Consider the following 21519-nt stretch of genomic DNA (forward strand, 5'->3'; position numbering starts at 1 on the left):
GTGAACCGGCTGTTGAGGAAAACGTGCTGAGAAAACATAGGCTGAGTGGCGTCCCCGTGCCAGAGGGCTTCAAAGTTCCCCTTCGGTGAGCCGTGCACAGCACTTCGAGCCAAGCTCATTGGGCCGCATGCTCTGCAAGGTGCAGCCATTCCGCGTCGTAACGAGATGCGTTCTGGGCATTTCACACACTAAGCGAGCCTCGTAAACGTAAAGGCACGTTTTTATTTCTTTCCTTCCGCAAATTATCCATTAAAAGAGGTCTGCAGCATGCTCCATTGGACTAAGTTTCTGGGTGAGATCGAACTGAGATGCTGCGTAGTTCCCTACACAAGCCGTCAAATAATTTAGTCCTCTTTTGCAGCCTCAAACTTGCACGGGAAAAGGAGCGTGATGTATTAATAGTGCACGCACGTCAAGCTACAGATTTCTTTCTTCTTTTTTTCTAGAAAAAATATCATAAAACGAGTCTGACCCAGTCAAAATGCTCCATTAATAATCAGCTTCCACTCAAGATTACCGTACATTTGCAACTGACATTCACCGCCTGACAGCAGCCCGGACGAACACACCTAAAGAAGAGGGCATCTGGATCCAATGACACGGTCAGTGGCCCAAGTGATGCAACCGCTGCAGCTGCATGCATACCGTCACAATGCGCCGCGGCGAAACTTGTCTGCTGCAGCGAATAACAGCTACTTGGACACGAAGTGCAAAGGCCTCGAGTCCGAGTGTGCAGAGCTTCACTGGCGGCCGCGTCCCTTGGCTAATGGGGACCGCAGAATGGGACGGTTTCACAACACCTGCTGCGTTTCTCTGCATCGAACAGAGGTGATCCTCAGCTCACTCACACAATCACGCCGAGAAATTCTGGACAAGCTTATTTTCTCAACGGCCGCCGCGGTGGCGGAGTGGTTATGGCGCTCGGCTGCTGGCCCGAAAGACGCGGGTGCGATCCCGGCCGCGGCGGTGGAATTTCGATGGAGGCGAAATTCTAGAGGCCCGTGTGCTGTGCGATGTCAGTGCATGTTAAAGAACCCCAGGTGGTCGAAATTTCCGGAGCCCTCCACTACGGCGTCTCTCATAGCCTGAGTCGCTTTGGGACGTTAAACCCCCTAAACCAAACCTATTTTCTCAACGGGAAATTGTTCATGAATGCTATTTTTGTTTTTTTCATAGACCGTAAGATTCCATTACAATAAATACATCTGCAGGTCTCCCTACGGCAGGCTTCATTTTTTTTTTGCTTTTGAAGTTTTCGATATCGTCAAAAACGTTCCTAGGACAGGTGGGAATCTGTTGGATTTCTCAGCGTCGCCGCGATAAGCGCACCCACGAGCAAACGCCTCCTCACATTTGACAACGCTGCTGACGTTGTTTGCGGCAACACTCACTCCCTAATCGCGGCTCCGAATGGCAGAAAGGGCTCATTTTGTTCACGGGACTAGAATTTGGCGAGACGAACGTCTTTCAGAGGCTGGATGGAGATGACCTGATACAAATAACTAACGCGCATTCTTCTCTACGGCCGTTGCCTTCTGACTGCGGTCTGTCGATACCTGCTAGATGTCCTCAACCGATTGAACATTCAACGCAAAAATACAAAGACATAAGAAAGCAGCACAAAGAGCGGCAGTTCTGTTTAAAGCGACATTGAGGACTACTCCAGCCAGTTAACGTTCAGGTAAAAATTGACTCTCCGGTTCTTTCTGGGTACGCTGACGCTTGTCCGGCTGAGATGATTGGATCTAAAAATACCTCGTGACGTTCACATCGAAAAGAGCTGGTTGAAACTGTTTTAAACTGGAATCCGCGCGAAAATCGGCGTCGTCGCGCGCATTTCAACTGCGAAAGGAGCCGTTGATGTGCCCCGTTTCGTTGCCTTTTCTAGGCTATAAAGGCTCCGTTTTCGGCTAGAGTTATCGTTTTGTGATTACAACGCGGTACCTACATCAATTCTTAGCACCTTCGAATCGATATTAATTGGGGAGATAAGAGAGACATGGGAGACGCATCTGCCCTGCAGTGGGCGTAGTCTGATTGATGATGACCTATATCTACACAGGCCACCTTCTGTTTGTTCGAAGCTGCACGTGAGCTCGTGTTGATGATGATGTGGGAACTATCACGGATTCCGTGATCGCTGTCAGGAAGTGGCTAGGCGCTGTCGTTAGTTAGCCTTAGAGATCCGTGCGGGAAAGTATTAATGTCATGGCAGTTTGCTGGCGAAAACTGCCTGTGGAAGCTATACCTGTATACATTCACGGTATTTTCTAACTTACAAAGGTTGCGTTTTAAACTCGGCAGTCGTTACAGTCAATCTTGATGCAAAGCCAAAACGCCCAAAACTGGTCCTCCACCCGTGCGACGTACGTTGTTCACGCGAACAGCTGTCGCGAAACGGCGCAACACCATGCGCGCCGCGCTGGAACAAACACGAAGAGAAATGCGTGTTCCAGCGTTCAACAGAGGTCCCAAGGGGCATTTCTTGGCGAGTGGAACACAGCCTGCACGGGCGGACGGAGAAAGGGGCCGTGAACCCTACAGGAAAGCGCAGAGGGCGCTCAACGGCTCATCCCCGCTCCAAGCAGTGCCCCCACGATAAGGATGGCAGAAGCCGAGCCCATTCCCCCCCCCCCCCCCGTAGCCACAAGAAAGAACGACGCTCGCTCCTCTGTTTCGCGGCGTCACATCGGCTGCCGATCTACCCTGACAATGCTACAACAGGGCAACCAGTGCGGCGAGGACGGGAGAGCGAAGGCGCTCAGCGATAGAGGGAAAAGTGCTAGGTTGGCAAGGCAACAGCAATGGATGTGACAAAAAAAACAACAACAAAGTCCACGTGACATTAACAGAACCAGTTTTTTCACTGGGTTGCTTTCGAACCAGCGTAGCTCTGGATTCATAGGTACAAGAGCGTTTTGATGGACGACTTGGAGGAAGACTTTTCCGTGCACTCAAGCCACACCGAACAGCTGCGGGGGGCGCCAGTAGGTTTCGCTTCAATCAAAAGCAGCTGCTGAGCCCAAAAATCAAACCTGCAACTATGAGCTCAGCTACTTAATGCCGTGGCACTGGCAAGCATGTGAAGTAAAGGGAGATGTGCCTAATTAAGCTCATCCACTACTCATGCTCAATACGCAAATATGAATTTGCAAGCAGTCGGAACAGCTGAACATAAGAATTTTTTGTTCCAGCATGCCAACTCATCAACTTATCAGAGCTCTGTGACCCTGCCATGTGGAGTCAAAAGCTATCGGCTAGTTGATGATGTGGATTTAAAAAGTGATTTTTGCTGGGCAAGGGAGTCACATACCAAACCCAATATGATGACAAATACATGCAGAGCAGGGATGGGTGAGCACATGCACATAATGCCTTTATCAGCATTCCCCTTATCCCTTATCAGGGCCTGTCTGCATGTATGTGATAGCAGGGCACTGATGCAAAGCTCACTACTCCCAGGGGTGAAATACTGAGCTTTATCAGGCCTTTCAATGACCTTTTTCCAGGTCCTCCACTAATAGCACACAAGACAGCAGTGTCCATGCATATCTTTTCTGCTTAAACTCATGGGGCAACCAGGGTGTAACTTTACACATAATGCTGAAAATCTGTGTCTGTTGCAAGTGCAAAGTTTCTTTTCTTCCAGCAACTTTATGTATTCCAGTGAAGTAAAAATATGTAATGTTAAATATGCAGAAAGAAAGCAAAGTGGAGCACATTTGCTTAGCTGATTATTAATTTATGCAGTTATAGTCAATTTTCTGTTCACACTATTCAGGCACTTATTTGGGGGATGGCAAGAGTGGCACCCAATATCAACCAATTTCAAATTTCAATAAATTTCTCTTCTCTTACTGCTATTTGAATAACTAAACTATTGAGGTTGCACAACATTGTTGATTTCATAGAAGTGAAGTCAGATAACGAACATGGCAAATACAGATCAAGCATTTTTACACCTAGCTCATAAAAAATACGCATTTCGTTTACAGCACAGATATAAAATTGTGCAGAAGTGAGTAGACAGTGGCCTTTACAATGGATATAAACAAAATAATTTACTCCACACTAGCACAATGCAGATGTGTGAATAAATACACCTGTCATTTGACAATCCAGACCTGTGGCACTCAATACTTAAATGCAGATCCCTAGACTACGGGTCAATTAAAAAAAAGACTTTATTTTTCCAGAATTGCTTAGAGATTTGAGTTCGCAGTTATTCGTGGCTACAGACCAAAGTAAGTCTGTGAATAATACAGCTGGACTAAAACATCACAAGGAACTAGTACTTACACCTGCACTGCTGACACAGAAGATAGGAGGTAGTCTGGCGGAACTCTTGACATACGAGAGTCAGATGAGCAAAGACTAAGCGAAAACATGATGGTGCATTCTTTGCAGAGAGTTCCAAACTGTCGGCTCTCGGTTTTAGAGTCTGCAAAAAGTATTCTTGTATTCCAGTGACATTTCTAGCCAGCACTGCTCATCAGGCTATCTGAGGCTTAACAAGCAGCCAAAGCGCGATTTCCTTGATGCATGGCTGCAAACACAGACACTAATTCGATGTTGAAAAACAACACCAGTTATAAGCAGTGGCGACACCGACCACAAAAAGACGCAGAAACAGACACAAAAAGCTATGGCGACGGCATGTAATTACACGGAATAGCAGGTGAGATCAAAAGCTACGCCAAGAGGGACAGGCTAATGCGACCATCTTTCTTTAGTGTGCGCGGGCCTAAAATCCTGACAAAATGTTACCGTCAACACTGACACCCAGTATTTGTAATGCGTGCGGCTACCTCGTAGACAGCAGCAAAGCGCAAGCGCCGATCCTGCGCACGCGAGCAGCTGGGAGACGTGTCGATCCCGCCATACGACTCGCGGACAACGCTCAGGGGTACTGACCTGAGGGTAGCCCGACTTCTCCTGCTGCGGAGGGTAATAGCCGCTCATGATGCGGCCAGGGAGATACAGTTGCGGCTCAAACTCTGGAATCCTGCAAAGAGAAGTCGCCGTTGGCTACGATCGCAGAGACGCAGACCCGAGAGTGCGGGGCGGCAGAGCTCTCCGACCGAGTGGTGATTGATAGCGAAGCGACGTCGGCGGCTCCCGCCGATAAACAACCCGAGAGGCGCCTACCCGAGGGCACACAGCGACGTCACGGCCACCACGTGAGCTGTTGGTCCCGTTAACGAGGCTCCCGGCGACGTCAAGGGGCTGCCGGCGGCGCAAGAAGCGAACAGCAGCGAAGTCACGAGAGTCCGTGCCAGAGCGCGCTCCCACCCAACGTTTGCGTCGTCGTCGAGCAATGGCGCACAGACAGGCTCGCAGAAAAACAAACATACATACGATAAAAACTGGTTTCAGTTTCGGTTCTATGTTATGAAAAATAATCTTTTTCTTATGTCTTGTTCACGCTTAAGAGAAGTAAACAAGTGAGATCAGACATTTGAAAAATGCTGATTATTGCCACATGAAAGCTGTGCATGTTTTATCTTTTCGCTGTAAATAAATAGCGAACTTGGACATAACACTTTTTCCCCTCGACATTGAAAGCAAGTATTTAAGGTGAACTATATTTTTCATGGTTCTGACCTCTTATTTTAAGCAACGGTTTTTGTTGTTGACATAAGTAAAAATGGTACGGGTTGTTCCTGATTAGTGAAAGACATGAGAGCGCAAAAATGGCAACACTGACGAGTAAGCCTAGGGAACAGGACGAGCGCTGCACTTTCAACAGGATTTATTCAAGGAAGAGCATTTATATAGCCCCTGCCCTTATCCATGCTCTTAATCGGACATGGCAAACAATCACCTCTCATAGATGTGTATCAAGAAACAGCATTTCACTGTGGCGAAGAACAACCGACGTGCCACTGATGCAATATAATCACCTCGCTTCTTTATATAGAAGGCTTCCACGAGCTCACGTTCTGTCACAGTGAAATGCTGTTTCTTGGTGCACATTTGTGAGACGTGATTGCTTGCCATCTGCAATTTAGAGCATGGATAATGGCAAGGGCTATATTAACGCTCTTCTTTGAATAAATCCTGTTGAAAGTGCAGCGCTCGTACTGTTCCCTTACTGGTCCGTGTTGCCATTTTTGCGCTCATGTGTTTCACGAATATTCACCAACAAGCCCAGTTGCAAGTACTTCTGTTCCTAATTATTATCCGTCTTTTTTTTTGGCATATTTAAAACAAAACCAATGTGTATACAGGCCGTTATGAAAATAACCAACGGTCTTAGTCAAGCTTAGCGTCTGTTTATTGAACTAACTTAATTGACTGATTGAAAGTCCTTTATTTTTGAGAGGAAGGCTCAAGTTTTTTTCTTTCAAGGCCATGCTTTTCGTTGCTCCTTTAATTTTCCTGCTCTGTACGTACTCGCGGACGTCCGGCCAACATTCGCGCCTGTGCTGCTCGATCCATAGAGTTTCTTACTATTAACTAGAGGGAAAGCTGGCGGTTTTTTGCATAGAGCTTCCTCGAGACCACCTGTACCACCATGGGCGCTCTAATCATGGGGCGGAAAGCTAGCGAGTGCAGAACTACGACTTTTGGCCAAAAAATAATAAAAACAAACGTTGCTCGATAATCAAGAATGCTCAATCATTCAATATACTGTGTATAAATCGTAACAAATGAAAAGAGAGGCATGTAAATGCAAAGTTTGCTCAAAGTAAACGATGGATTGCTCTCCTATAGGAGGTATTCACATGACGTCATCCGCAAGGGGAGCTAGTGGCCGGCGCGGCATTCGCCATGTTGGTGGTCGCGCGCGCGGTAGCCGCAGCATTTACCTGGCTTGTGATGTGTGAAATGTAAGTGTGTTTAGCGTCTCGCCGCAGATCATTTCTGTCCGACCCGTAACACCGTGTGACTGAGTGGATACGCCGTGAACTGCGCGATGCAGAAAGAGCAGGCACGCTGAAAATGTTACATTTTGTGAAAACTTCGACCCGTAGGAATGTGCAGGTGCCGGCGTGTTGTGCGACGTACTACAAGACGGCTGCCGAGCGTTGAATTCATCGATATTGAGGTCCGCCTAGTGCACGACGTAAGTTTGCCGACAGGCCGAAGAATTAAAGTATGCAAATCTATGAGAGGGGGCAATTGCTTGACAAGCGGTCGAGCCGAACATCCGCGCTGAGGGTGCCGACGGCCGAAGTGCCGTTTTTCACCTAGGTGAGTAGTTAAACGTGTATGTTCGTTTAGCTAGCTTAACTTGTCATCTCTGTCTGCTGAAAGTGACATGTTACTACTGAATGTAGCGGAATTGCTGCACATCGCGTTGCTGCGAACCGGCCTACAGATTCCAGGTCTTGTGCACTGGAAGCAACGCTACGTTTCTTCAATCAAACCTGCAAAACATTCTTGCTGTCTGCCATTCGTGCTGCGAGTGCATGACAGTATTTGCTCGACTATTTTGTCGCGTAAACAAAGCAGCTATGACACAATATGCCTTTTTGCTGAAACTGAGTATTCGGCGGTTCGCGGACTACAGCCGCTGGAAATATGAGTTTCAGCAGCGTCCGCTTAGGAATATGGGTAATTAATCATGTGCTGTGTTATCCACTATGTGTGCTGCATGAGTAGCTGACAGTTATGAACTGATATTAAAAGCTGCAAGTCGTTTACATTCTTGCGTGCAATGCAGCCGGCCAGTTTTGCTGCCGAGTTGCGGCACGCAGCTCAGTTAAATCACGGCACAGAATTCTTCTGCGAACTTTATGCACAATAAGCATTCTACAAAGAAAATTGAACGTTGTCGCATTTAACAACGTGCAAAGGTGTTACGGATCACCAACAATTCAGGCCGGATACCTCACGGCGCACCGCGACACTGCGCGAGCTTTCGCGAAACGACCACAAACATGGCGGGTTTGCCGCGGCGACGCTTTCGCCGTCTGGTAGCGCGGCCTCAGTGAATACCTCCTATTGGCCAACCATTGCAGACCACAAAAACCAACATTTCAGGATTAACAAGTACACTTTTAAAGCGAAATATGTTTTAAAAAAATGTTGTCGCTTCAACATTTTAAAAGGTTTTTCCACAGCATTTCGGAAAACAAAAACCTTTTATTGGCGTCGTGTGTTGCGTTTTCACTACTATAGCTTTTGCACACTACTCTTACGCTGAAGTTGTCACCGTGCATACGGAATGAAACACCTTAGTAATGCCACTCTATGTTCCTGAACAAAAACCTACTGTTCCGCACCAAAGTAAAGTCACTTCCAGTGACTTTAGCAAGTAGCTCATCGCCCCAGGATGCTTTGCGCGCCCATTGAGGTACAGGTGCAGCGCCTCTATATTTCCCTCTAGTTATTAGTAAGAAACTCTATGGCTCAATCAAGCACTCCCTTGGCGCTCAGAAAATATAAGCACAGAAGTCTGTTGTATTATGATTAGAAAAAAGAACAGAAAATACATTAACCAAAATATTCAGGCCTGCCTGCGTGAGCAAACTTCGTTAACTTTCGAGCCGAAAAACACAACCTGGCAACACTAGTCATGCGGTTGGCGGTGTGATGTAGTGAGCAACCTACCTTGGAGCAACTACGACCTACCGCAACGGAGGAAGGGCATGTGAGCAGCGGGTGTCGGCGCTGAGCGGTGTGCGCGCGTTTCGGGTCCGTGTCGGCTAGGTAGAGTCGCGGATCGTTCATTCATTCATTCGGTGGCGATGGATCGAGCGAGGACCCTGGCCGCGTCATTGACGCCGTTCGCCCGAGCCCTATTGTCCGAAAAATGCGGTGCCGCACGCCTGGCGAACAACGGCTCCTTCGGCATCCACCTGCTCAAGGTGCCCGCGCGGGGCTATGTCACCCGTGCCGCAGCCGAGCCGTTCCTCAACGGCAGCTCGTCCGTGTACGTCGAGGAAATGTACCGGGCATGGACCAAGGACCCAAACTCCGTACACAAGGTGCGTTGGGATGTTTTGACGATTAGCGCATTTCGCGGCCTGCGCAATATACGGCGCCTATAAATACCTCGCCCTGTGCTACCTGGACAGATGCCCTACAGCGGTCGGGTCGGGGGACGGTCGTCACAAGTGGACAGTGCGCATTCACTCGTGTCGCCCTGTTTCTCCGTCACCTTCGTCGGAGAGCCCGTGCTGCCAAGTCGTGCGGTTGCTGGCAGCAGTATAGCACGGCGGTGACGTGGTGGTTGAGGGCACATACCAAGCGCCTGTAGCACGAGTGATTCATTTTCCACACCGAACAGGATCTAGTCATAAGTCCGTAGTAGGACAGGCAACTTGGCACCCGTTTGTAACCGCTTAGCTGTCGAGCAAGTTTATTTTGTTTGGAAGTGTCTTGGGCGACCGTGAGTGACTACTGTTGCGTCATTCACGTAACGCCTGGAAAAAAGTTTCCAACGACGTCTTTTGCGCTGCCTGTCATTATTCTCAGTTTCAGACTAGCTTACAGCAAAACTCTTGCGCGGAAATCTGTGCCGCACGCGTCGTCGCGCAGATTTCCGTCCTTGGAGCGGAGTCGTTTTCAAAGCGCGGCCTGCTTGCCTTCTACGTGGACCCGGTGATCGCCGCGTGATTCCAATTAGATGCGTCAAGTGAGCTGTGTGACTGGCAGCAGAAGTCCGGCCGTACGCGCTACCAGATGCCCGGACAGCGCGCCGTTCTCTTGCATACGGTAATTGCCGTTCCGGCGGTCACCTTGTGGCGACTGCCTTTCAGCGTGTGCGCGCAGTCTGTCTCCCGTGACGGCTGTGCTACTTGGCAGCGCGAGGCACAACTTTGGTTTTCTTGCGCGAAATGGGCGGTCGTTGTCGCCGCTGCGCACGACACCGCCGCACCTGTGAGGTGAATGCCTGACGAGGCATCGGTGGCCGCGTGGTTGCCCTTGACGAGCTGTGACCCAGTTTCGTCGCCGTCGGACTGAAGAGGCATTCTATAAGGTGCGGGGAGGATAGGGGTTGCGAAAATTGCTCACGCGGGGATTAAAAATTCTACTCATCTTGGGTCATGCTTAAATGGGCAGGCCATTTTCCAGCCATTATGATGGTGCGGGACAGGAAACAGTGCAGGTTGGTCAGTAATAATGATTGGCTGGAGGGAAAGGAAAAGCGCAGTCACTCGCTTGTTTAAGGTAAGTGCCGGGAAGGAATGAATGAAAGGGGATGCAAAAGAAGGAGAGAGTTGTCGTAGTGGAGGGCTCCAAATTAATTTCAGCCACCTAGAGTTCTTTGTTATGCACTGACATTGCACAACACATGGACATCTTTTGCCAGTTCTTTAGGGAGGACTACTGTGCATAGAAGTGCATGGCATCTAAAGAAGGTACCCTCTGAACCAAATGTTGTGCTCAAGCATTTAAATGATGCAGTTTTTATGGGTTTGCAGCACGAAGGCATAGAGAGATTGCTCTTGTGCAGTTGTAAGGAGTGAACCAAGTTAACTGTGCACAGTTAAGACAGTCAGAATCATATGCTCTTCAGACACAATTCTGCACAGTCAACGGGGGCTACAGATTGTTTTGCTTAATGAAAACACTGAAACATCTTGATGCAGCAACTAGTTTACTGAGCACTTCTATGATTTTTACAAAGTTATGAGTTTTTTTTCTCTGTCACATGTGCAAGGCATGTGCAGTAGAGTGCTGCCTTCAGCAAACACGAAAATTGTCTGCTCCTGCTGTGGAAACCAGTGCACGGATGTGTACACTAACTGCACGCACCAAGGGATGCCATATATATGAGCATTCCATCTGCGACCTTTGCGTGAAGCAGGTGTTTGATGATGCATGCCCGGGAACATGCAATAGCAAGCACAATTGGGCCCATACGAAACAGCAGCCCATGCACTGGAGCATTCGATATGTAACTGCGGGGCACAGATACAAGTTTTACGCATAAATAGATATATTGAAAACTAAATGGTGTTGTGTTGTGGTACCTTTTCATGCAATGCTGTATTCATGTCACAACTTCGTGTGTGCATTTCTTTTTCTCCTCTTTTCCCGCCTGTTCACTCTAGGAATGCGTCATCAATGCAGATCACACGTTAACGTTGCGCTGATATCATTGAATTTATGAAAATACCGTGTTTTTATCAAACATTAAAAAAATTAATTGTGATAGGTTGGTCAAAATAGAAAATATCTTCAGGACCATGTTGTCAGCTGCAATGAACATCACTTATTATGAAAAGCATCATAATTAGGTAGCTGATGAACTAAAATACACTTAACCTTATAATGTTGTTTGGCGATTAGTGCTAATGGCGAGTTCGTAGCTGCGGCCAAGATGATTTCTTGTCAGTTTTTGAAACAAAGAAAAAGTCATTCTCTGTAGCTTTGCAGTGTGATGAAATCATGCTTTTTTCTGCCTGAAATTGTAGCTGGGTGTGTGAGCTGCTCAGAAAATTCAGTACAAACTCAACATCCTCTGGTGGCACGTGGCATTGCCTATTGCACCCAGTTTGAACTGCACACAGTATTGTTTTTTTGCATGCACTTTCTTTGTGCTCATTGAAAGTTAATTAGTAAATTGAATAAATTACCCAGTTAACATTATATTCAAAATTATTGATGTCTGATACAGCTGATAAATGGTCAGCTGTGGAAATTGCAAATTTCCATGGTATAAGCTAAAACATCCGATGCATAACCCATTAGTCTGCTTTTCAAGAACTGTGATTTTTTATCAGAATTGGGTTAATAGATATGGGCTTCAAGTGCAGCATCCAACCACAAGCAATATCTGATGCAGGACCATAGTCTCCCTTGCATGTACAGGGGCAAGCCAGTGTTTCAGTGATTTAAAAACAGCTTTAAATGAGAACATTTGCTACTGCATTAAAAGTGAACAGCACTGTGGTGCATGGCAGTGCTTATGCCAGCACACATGGAGGTAGTAGCTTGTTTGTGCAATTTAAAGTTGGCCACAAGCCAACGAAAGGTGAAATTATGGCACCACGCGCAAGGGACAAAGCTTTTGGCAAGTTTTTGACAGCCTGTATAGCCTTCCTTGTGAGCTGCTAGGCAGGTTTCACTTGTCTCATTCGCAGCCAGAAAGATGACTGCAATAGTACTGTGGTGTGTGGCATCTTAATTATCTTGGAACAGCAGTTCAGGAAAGCTGCTTTCTTGTTTTTTTTTGTTTTTGCTACCATCCCCAGGAGTAGCTTGTCATGCATTACAACCCTCTGACTGCCTCATAGTCTTATCACAGACAGTCACATTGTGCACCCTGTCTTTTCACCTCATTGCTGTGGCAAATGGGCAGTGCAGTCAAGAACAGTCATTTTAAGTGGGGAAAAGTTTCATTCTCTGCCCGTTTCACCTCATGAGTACCTCCAGGTAGATTTAAAGTGTGATCAGCATACTAGATCTTTTGTGTTGTTTTTTTTATTTTATTTGTGGCTTGTTTTTTTGGTTTTCCGCCTGGCTTAGTTATCTTCCTTTATAATGACTGTATGAAATGATTGACGTGTTCTCATCTGTTGCTTTTTTTGTTGTGTCGTAAGTTGTGGCATCGAATATCCAGGTTGCAGTGTCGTTTCTGAGTCCTTAGAATCGATTTCCAGTTGATGTGAGGGCCGTCTGACTTTTGCTGTGTGGGCTGCTTCAGCAGTTCCCACATCAGTAGTTCTGTATAGATTTAGTTTTGAATGCAGTGCTGGTCTCCCGAGTTTCTTCTCTCCTTTTGTGCCCTGTGGACTTTTTTTTTTTGTGAAGCTGCCTTGCAATTTTTCTCCTCCCTTGGTTACAAAATCACTAGCACTGATCATTGTTGGTGCATGGTGTAGTGTTTCTTGGGTTGTAAAGATGTTTGGGAGGTATTGGACTGGCGCCCATGAGCTTGTGGAGAATAATAAACGGAGCCATTTTCTCGGTATTCAAGTGCATTGGCTTGGGAAATTTTTTGACATGCGGTACATAGATTAATTTGATTATAACAGGACGATATTGTAACAGCTCTATTCCAGTTCCATTGTATATTTACTTCCCTGCTATTTCTCAGTGGCTGAAGCAACGCAGTGTCCCCACTGTTGCTGGACTTGAACCAGCAAGGAGGTGCAAACGGTGGGTGTGGCATCTCTTGCAGCAGTGACTAAGTGTGGAAGAAACAAAAATAGATTTGAATCGGAAATGGGTTGTTATAGTATCTCGGCCCTATTTGCTTGTTTGCAAAAATTTTTGGTGCACTGGACTTGAAGGTGTTTCAATTTTTGAGTGTAGAAAAAAAGTGAGCCTAGTTTTTTGGATCAACTTGCTTCATACACAAGTGTGCTCATGCTGGGTTTTGAAGTTTGTTGTTGAGTTCATCTAGCCTCAACTGTGTGACTGCTGAGTATGCATTTATTGTCAGTGCAAGTTCGAAATAACACAGAGGTGTTTTGTCCTAAGATTATTGTTTGCACCATTGGTGTTAATTCTGAAATAGCTTAGCATAGGACATCATTCGCATATGAGACCTACATCTTTGCTTAGGAGACATACATGATAAGTAGGCTGCCAAAGTGCATTGAAGCGAAGCAGGTGTTTTTTTGGTGTTGGTGTAGGTAAAGGTGGCATCCTGAAAGTGACAGCACCATGACAGAGACAAGGGAACCAACTCCGAGAAGACATTTAGCAAAATCTAAATGCACTTTGCAGTAGGTTTGGCCAGCGGTTTGTTTTCCATGGTGAATAGCAGTTGTGCCAGGGTCTTTATAGTGTTGTTTGTAGTGGCGTCACCGTGTGCTATGTGGCAGTATGTGTGTGTGCAAACATTTTTGCCAGTTGTGATTTAAAGCATCCAAAGGCTTTCTTATCTCACAAGCGGCAACAGAATTCTGTTCAGTGCAGGTTCTCATTGAAGCAGTCCTGTCTTTTGTGCTTCGCTGCGTGAATCGTGCTGTGCATGGAAAATGTCTTCTTCTCTTCTCAATTGAATTTGGAACTAATCACTTGTCATATTGGCTTGCTTGTGTTTGTGTTTTTGGCTTGGAGACTCATTTCTTAATGCCGAGTAGTTCATAATTCTCCCTGAAGCATTCTGTTAAATGGAGAATAGACTTTATGAAAGGTAAAGAACTTTAATGGTAAGGAGCACCAGTAAGGAACTGTGTTAGCCTCCTTTTTCCTTCACCCTGCAGTGTGTTGAGAAGAATTGCGTGAGCTCAGGTGTCGATGCTGAAGTTGATTGTTCCCACTTTTCTTTGTGGACGCAGTCATGGGATGCCTTCTTCCGGGCTGCTTCATCTGGGCTGGGACCTGGCGAAGCCTACAGCTCTCCGCCTGCCCTGGCTCCAGCCGTGTCGGCTGTGGCCATGCCTCGTGCTGCCGTGGCAGCTCCGGCACCGGCACCGTCCAAATTACCCAGCACTCAGGCCGCACCGCGAGACATTGACGACCATCTTTCTGTGCAAGCGATCATCCGTTCCTACCAGGTGATGCAGCATCCTCTCGTACAAAGGGGAATGTGCTGGCCAGGCGTGTGGACACCCCATTTTTTGGACTGTCCACGCGCTGGCCAAAGCATTTTCGTCTTGTCATGAGATTTCCAAGTTCCGAATTTCTTTATGGGTTACTGGTACCATTGCACAATGCATTTTGAGGCATGCCTGGTGTGCAATGCACTTCTTTCTGTTGCGAGTAGCAGTCTGCATCACCATCTGAAGGAGTGCAGATGTCGGGATGAATCATAACAAAGGTGTGCTGTTACTGGACAGTTCTGCGGCCCAATTTCTTTTCGCAGATAAAAAGAGCACTGCAAAACAAGCATGCTCATTGCACTTTGCGAAAGCAACTCTTGAAACTCTCCATAGGGTACAATGTTGCATGGTTGAGACAGGTAGACTGAAGGGAAGCTTCAAGCACCGCTTGAGAACTGCGTATTTGTCTTGGTGAGGTGGTATGCTTCCTCATCTCATAATTAAAGTGGACTCACTAGAAATCTCTACCAGGAGAGGCTTTCCTCGTCTTGTTTCCCACTTCACGGCAGGTGTGTGTGCATGTTCTTTTGGCCCTGCTGGGCTGTAGCATTGCTTGTGCAGCAGCTCCTATGGGTGGAGTCAGGTGGGAGGAGCTCAAAAGGGCAGGCAGATGGTGTACACTGTCATGAGCTTCTTCCCCCTCACTGCTGTATACTGTGTAACTTGGCATTCTTTGGGAGGACTATTAGAAATTCATTTTATTCTGGTGTACCCAAATGTCTACTCAGTGATGGTATCCTGTAGTTGATTCTGGTGAATGCCTAGAACTGTTGTGATTTTTCGTTGCGCTCCCCGGAGGAAAAAATACTGGCTGATTTTTGCCATTCAGCATTAAGCTATTATCTGTCAGCTAAACCTGGCATGGACCATTAACGCCGAACAGGGTAAAACTTACTGTGCAAAGCTCAGGTTGTAGCATCCCAGCACTAGTAGCATGATCGAGCAAAGCATAGAAGATTTGATAATGTAATTAATTCAGCTGCAGTGCTAGATATATTTTACGCACTAGAGGTTGATTTCAGAAACACAGCAAGTGTGGCTATCCGTGCTGAAGCAGTTGATAAGTCATAATAGCTGAGCTCCGCATTCCTGACATTTCTTTCACATTTCACTGCCAATGATAAATGGGGTTGAGATGCTGCTCCCTGTCTGTTCAGCGCAGAAGCATCGTGCCACCAAGTTTCATTCTGCGAGGAGGGCTGGTGTCTGGCAGGGGTGCAGAGAAGTGTGCAAAATTGCCAGCATTTGCACAAGAGAACAAGTAGGGCAACAGCAGCAGCAAAGTGGAAGTCGCACTGAACTAAAGGAAAGCAGGTTAGAAGAAAAATGGGTCAACATGTCAGTGCAGTAGTATTAGAGGAAAGGCAAAACAAGCAGTGCACTGGGCAACTATATAAAGTGTCATTTTCGAGCGCCGAGGCAAATGTCTCAAGAGATTGAAGGAATGCTGTTTGGCAGTTTTTTTTATGTGTTTTGGGCGATGTCATGTTGTCTAGTCATTTGCAAGGGGAGTGTAGTGCAATAAACTGTGGCACTTGCCTGGCAGTTGTCGCTGTAAAATTACACCAACAGAAGAGACATCTGGGCTAGTTGGTACGGTGACACAATGAATAGACAGCGCTAAAGACGAGGACGAAGAGCAAACAGGATGAGGACTGTATTACACCCTTGTATGAAAATCTGAGGAGTGAGTGTGTGGAACTTTCTTTTTGGGATCATTGTAGGCAGCACACATTTCACCTGGGTTAGTGGTTAGATTCTGTGCACCTGTTCTAGCACCTTGTCTAATTTAGTACTTGCTGCAGTTTGGTGGCCCTCCTGCATTGCCAGATATGAGGCTTAGATTAGAATACACAACATCTGATGAATTTTCATTCTTTCTGTTTGTCATGTAAATGCAGCATTCGAAGTTGGTGTATAAAATTTACCTAGCAGTGTTAGGTTGCAGCATCTAAATCTTTGTCTCACAGAGGGCCTTTGCTGAGTCGTCCTATAGGTTGTTCCAAGTACCTGCATGATTAGGCAACACAGCTGATTCCAAGGGTCCTAGCTCTAATTGGCCATGATGTAGCCATAGAATCAAAGCTGATGCAAGAGACAGCAGACCTTCATGCTTTTGTACTGTGATAAATAACTCCGGAACTAAATATAGCTTACATCGTGGCACAAAATAGAACAGATGGCAAAGCAGTGCATAATCAGTTTTATGCACTGCTTGATCCATAGAGCATGACCACTCCTCTTGGCCTCATTGGCTTTAATGTGCTATGTAATTAATTGTTCTGATCCTTTTCCGCAGCCCTCTGTGAGGTCAAGATATCAGTTGCCAGCTAAATGGACTGCTTGAAAAGTCAGTTTTGTTGCTATATTTTCTGTTAGTGCAGTCGAGTAAGAGTGACTTTGCTCGGCAGTGATACTAGCGGTAACACCGTGTTGTGGGGCAAGAGGCCTGCAGTTGGCCTCATGCAAGCCCAAGCCTTATAGAGCATCTATACCTGGCAGTAGACTTATACCCCTGTCACACAGCGAGTTTCAATAACCATCGAGTCGAGTGTCTTCGAAATTCTCAATCGCCATCGAACTCGAAGGAGTTGTGTTGCTGCTACACGGCAAATCTCAGTGGTCATTGAAATGGTTCTCGTGTTTCACGCCAAGCTTGTGTGGTGCCACAATCGCTACTTTGGATTTTGCAAAAATAACAAAAATATTTGATAAATGTATACCAAATGCTGAAATACACGCATGCACGCATGTCATTTAAAACCCTTATAATTGCACGTACGCGACGGACAGATGCAGACACTGCTGTAGCCACTCAAATACAAGACGAGCAAAAACCAAGCCAGTCCAACTGCGTCGGAGCGCTGCTGGGTCAGGTTTAAGACCTGGGAAACCGCCATGATATCTGAAAAACAAGAGCTATTTGTCTCTTGAAACCTTATGCGAGGGTAAGAATGGGCGAATCGAAGGCGAATACAACAGCTTAGAACACAATATTGCTCTGAAGGATTAGCGACGAAGCTATTATCGCTGTGAAGCGGGCGGGCAGGATGCCGCCATGTTGTCAACGCTAAGTACGCAAGCAACGCAAAGACCGCAACGCGAAATTAATGCGTTTAATGCGCTTAAAGCCAGTTTGATACAATTTTAAAATTATTGTACGACTGCCTGCATTAAAGTTTAGGCGAATAATGTTTGTTCATGCTTTTGTACCGTGAATGCGTCGTGTACGAAAGTGCGCTTGGCGCCGCTCGAAGCAACGCTAGCAACCTTGGGCAGCGCTCGAATGCCCTCGAAATCTCGATGGAGTTCCGCGCTGCTCCGTTGACTCGATAGACTACTGACTGGATGGCCATTGAAACTGCCCGTGTAGCAGCGCTCGATCGCCTTTGAGTCGATAGGCTATCGGTTTGAGGGTCTTTGAAACGCCCGTGTAACAGGGGTATTAGTCTGTAGAGCCTTGATCAAAAGTCCTTGGGCCTCATGGTTTGCTTTTCGGTGCTGTAGTGGCACCCTTACAGTGGACCAAATTGTTTTAATGGGTCATAAGGACCAGGGTTTTCTTACTCTACACACAGGGGCATCATGTGCCCTCCTCTACATGACTGAAAAGCAAATGATGTGGCCCAAAAACTTGGGACCAAAGTGGCGCATATTGTTTGCCACAAACTTTTTAGCATGGCCAGTTGGTGATGTCCAGCGTGGCACTTAATGACTTCAAAGTCTGGTGGGATCTTTTTAAATGCAGTTTTTACTGGTGTGACCAAGGCTTGTGCTTGACCTCACACAGACCTTCAGTCACAGGAAATTTGGCTTTTGCAGCAGACTCCATACGTACGTGATATATATATCCTATCCTGTATGAGCATTCCAACACATGGCGTGGTCACCTAACTAACTTTGAGTCCGATATCTGATGCAGTAGAATCTTGATGTGAACCTCATGGGGTAGTGAAACATCTTCGCATCATCCAAAATTCGTACCATACAAAACGAACAAAATCAGCCTACAGGAGCACGGGAAATGCATTCATGCAGATCGGTTTGCGACTGACAGAATTCATTTACAGCTGCATGCCATTGCTCACTGCTTGTACTACGGACCGCGTGATGGGCAGCTGCAACTTCAGAAGTGTGCAGGCCAAGCTTAGCACTTGAGAGTGCAGGAGAGTGTTTGGAACACCCCAAATACTGCACATTTTACACAGTGCTGTCTGGCCAGGGAATTTTGCGAATTCTTACCAAGTAATCATATCATCAATATTCTGCTGTAATAGTTGAAATATGTATATGTATACAATATGTATACAATGTTTCCCACTTTTCTTGAGCAAAGTTGTTAAATAAACTGAAGCTTATGGCTAGAATAAAAATGAAGTAGCATTTCTGGTGGCTGCCTAGTACTAGTAATAGGTCTTTTACCTCAAATTTACCTAGTCATTAATTTTAAATTAACAAGTTTCAATGGCTACAGCCTCTTAAATAGCTCATGAAAAGTTTGCAAGAAAACTGGAGAGACGTAAGAATTCCCCAGTGGTTTATTTTCATAGGGGCGTTCGCGTGTCACCTCACTTGGATAAGGCATTCAAAAGGCAAAGGGTCTTCAGCGGCACTTGTTCGAGACATCTCATTTTTTAGGTAGTTTTGTCTTATTGATGCATAGTTCCTATTACATGGCCAAGTTGGCACAGGTGGGGTTCCCTGAGCATACAAGTGACTGCACTCTCTTTGCAGCCATGTGGTTTTGTGAATTTTAAGCTTGGTAATTGTTGATGCCAAGAAGTGCTAGTTTTTTTTATTAATTTTGTGTGTGGCAAATTTCTGCCTTGTCGCAGTGAAGAGTTGTGCTGGCAGCTCATTATAGGTATTCATTTAATGCTATTATCTCTATAAAATAGCACTTAATTTGCTGGCAGTATAATTGCAGAATTTTTTAATATACCTGTTTCTATCCAGTGCCGCAACTGGGGAAGCGTTGGCAACCCAAGGCTGAGCTCCAGACCCCTTCTGCAGAACACTTGTACTCAGCCCTTGGTATTTTTTGAAGTGATGCAATTTCAGGGTATTTATGCTAATGGAAACCCTATTCAACGTTGTGTTGAATATTAGACATGCTCGTGGCAACTTCTGCTGTCGTTCATGACAGTGTATTACAGTGCCTGCGGACGTGACCTAGAGTGTGACAAAGCTTTTGCAGTTAACATAGTTGGTTTGTTAACTGTGTTAACTGTGAAATTTCTGAATGGTGGGCTTGAGTTGCACTGTGACCCGGTGGTGATTAGTTTTATTTGCCTTTTATGCACACGTTTCTCCCTGCTACCCCGTTCTTTGTTTTTAGCTACTCTGGCCTATGTGGCGAATTCATTTCTTATCTGTTGCTTTTGTTCACAATGAATTTATCCTGTTCTTATTTGTGTTTGTGTGCGTGTGTGTATGGACCTAACCTATTGTACATAGTTCATTGAAATATGTCTCGTTTAAACACTTAGCTAAACTGCCAGAACTTTAAGACAAGCCTCTTGGTCATATGCTACATGACTTTTCTGTACAGAAAGCAACATGAATGCAGGGTAAGGCGGTCTTCGACTGGTTACTTTGATTTTTTAACCCAAAGCATGTAGAGTGAGAGCGAACTCATAGGAGGCACCTGCCAGGTGAATACGGAAGGCTACATGACTTTTCTGTGCAGAAAGCAACATGAATGCAGGGTAAGGCTGTCTTCGACTGGTTACTTTGATTCTCTAACCCAAAGCATGTAGAGTGAGAGCGAACTGATAGGAGGCATCTGCCAGGTGAATACGGAAGGCTACATGACTTTTCTGTGCAGAAAGAAACATGAATGCAGGGTAAGGCTGTCTTCGACTGGTTACTTTGATTCTCTAACCCAAAGCATGTAGAGTGAGAGCGAACTCATAAAAGGCACCTGCCAGGTGAATACGGAAGGCACTCTCAGAGTGATCATGTGACAGAAGCAGCACCTAAAAAGCCTGGTAGCAACAACTGGTAGCAACATTCGGTGCATGTTGTCACACCTTTTTGTCAATGCACATCCATATGCAATTTTCAAAGCACTCTCTGACAAAGGGGTGTTTGAAGGGCTCTGCAATATGACTTTCGAGATTGGTCAGTGTGGCCATCACCCAACAAGTTCACTTGCTTACGCTGCTACTGTAAATCACAAAAACATTGCACTTTCGCCATTCACGCACATAGTTTTCGTGCTGTGTGCACTAATGAATACTTGGCTACATTTTCACAGCACAAAAATGGAGTCGCAAAGATGTATCTTGCTAAGGCTTTTTCATATTTGAAAATTCCTCTGGTGCAGTCATCGACATTACCACGTTGATGAACTTTGCTGCATCTCGGCCAGGCTTAGGAAAAAAAGCTCCGTGTGTCGATGGATTTGCATATCCAGGCCTGGGGTGCGACCTAATCTCGGTGACCAGAACCGACAATGCACTCCCTCACCAGAACAGGATTTGCTACCCTGGTGTAGTATTAGGCCACAACCTTCCATGAACAAACCAACTAAACCTCAGCCCTCAGTCCCCACCGGCTGCAGAGCAATTGACCAAGGTGGCGGTCAGACCTGTGACACAGCGGAGGATGCTGAGAATCATTGGCTCCAGACAGGCCGTCATTGGAATCTGAACCTGGCAACGTTTAACGCTAGACCCTTATCCAGTGAGGCTAGCCTAGCAGTGCTGCTCGGGGAACTAACGGGCATTAAATGGGATGTCAAAGGGCAAGGTGGAGTTAGGACAGGTGAGGCATATACAGTCCTAAAGGACGGGCACATACTGTGCTATCGTGCATTAGCGGACAGACGAAAACTAGGTGCGGGATTCCTCATTAAACACAATGTAGCTGGCAACATAGAGGAGTTCTATAGTATTAACGAGAGGGTGGCAGCTATCGCATTTAATTTCAATAGGAGGTACAAGCTGAAGGTGGTGCAGGCCTACTCGCCTACACCAGCCTTGATGACCAGACCATTCAAATCTTCTATGAAGAAGGGGAATTGGCAATGAAGAAAGTAAAATCACTGTACAGTGTACTGATG

The 21519-nt window shown here is 46.2% G+C and overlaps 2 protein-coding genes across 3 annotated transcripts in view; one reads left to right on the top strand and one right to left on the bottom strand.

Moving 5' to 3' along the window:
* LOC144116263 (DAZ-associated protein 2-like) overlaps window positions 1-5319 on the bottom strand; it is a 48131-nt gene extending 42812 nt beyond the window's left edge. The window contains exons 1-2 of one of the 2 annotated variants that reach the window (XM_077650981.1): window positions 5149-5319; window positions 4915-5005 (exon numbers count right to left, since the gene is read on the bottom strand). Coding sequence is in view for 1 of the 2 variants with exons in the window: in XM_077650982.1 (XP_077507108.1) it covers window positions 4915-4962 (48 nt within the window). In the remaining variant the exon portion in view is untranslated. Of the gene's footprint in view, window positions 1-4914; window positions 5105-5148 lie in introns of those variants that run through there. The other variant, XM_077650982.1, reaches the window with a different exon arrangement.
* A 3221-nt stretch (window positions 5320-8540) lies between these two features.
* Ogdh (oxoglutarate dehydrogenase Nc73EF) overlaps window positions 8541-21519 on the top strand; it is a 147757-nt gene continuing 134778 nt past the window's right edge. Inside the window, exons 1-2 of the mRNA XM_077650983.1 lie at window positions 8541-8936; window positions 14190-14408. Of these exons, the coding sequence (XP_077507109.1) occupies window positions 8697-8936; window positions 14190-14408 (459 nt within the window). The 5' untranslated portion in view covers window positions 8541-8696. The remainder of the gene's footprint in view (window positions 8937-14189; window positions 14409-21519) is intronic.

This window comes from Amblyomma americanum, chromosome 1 (genome assembly GCF_052857255.1).
Source record: "Amblyomma americanum isolate KBUSLIRL-KWMA chromosome 1, ASM5285725v1, whole genome shotgun sequence".
Taxonomy (NCBI): Eukaryota; Metazoa; Arthropoda; class Arachnida; order Ixodida; family Ixodidae; genus Amblyomma; species Amblyomma americanum.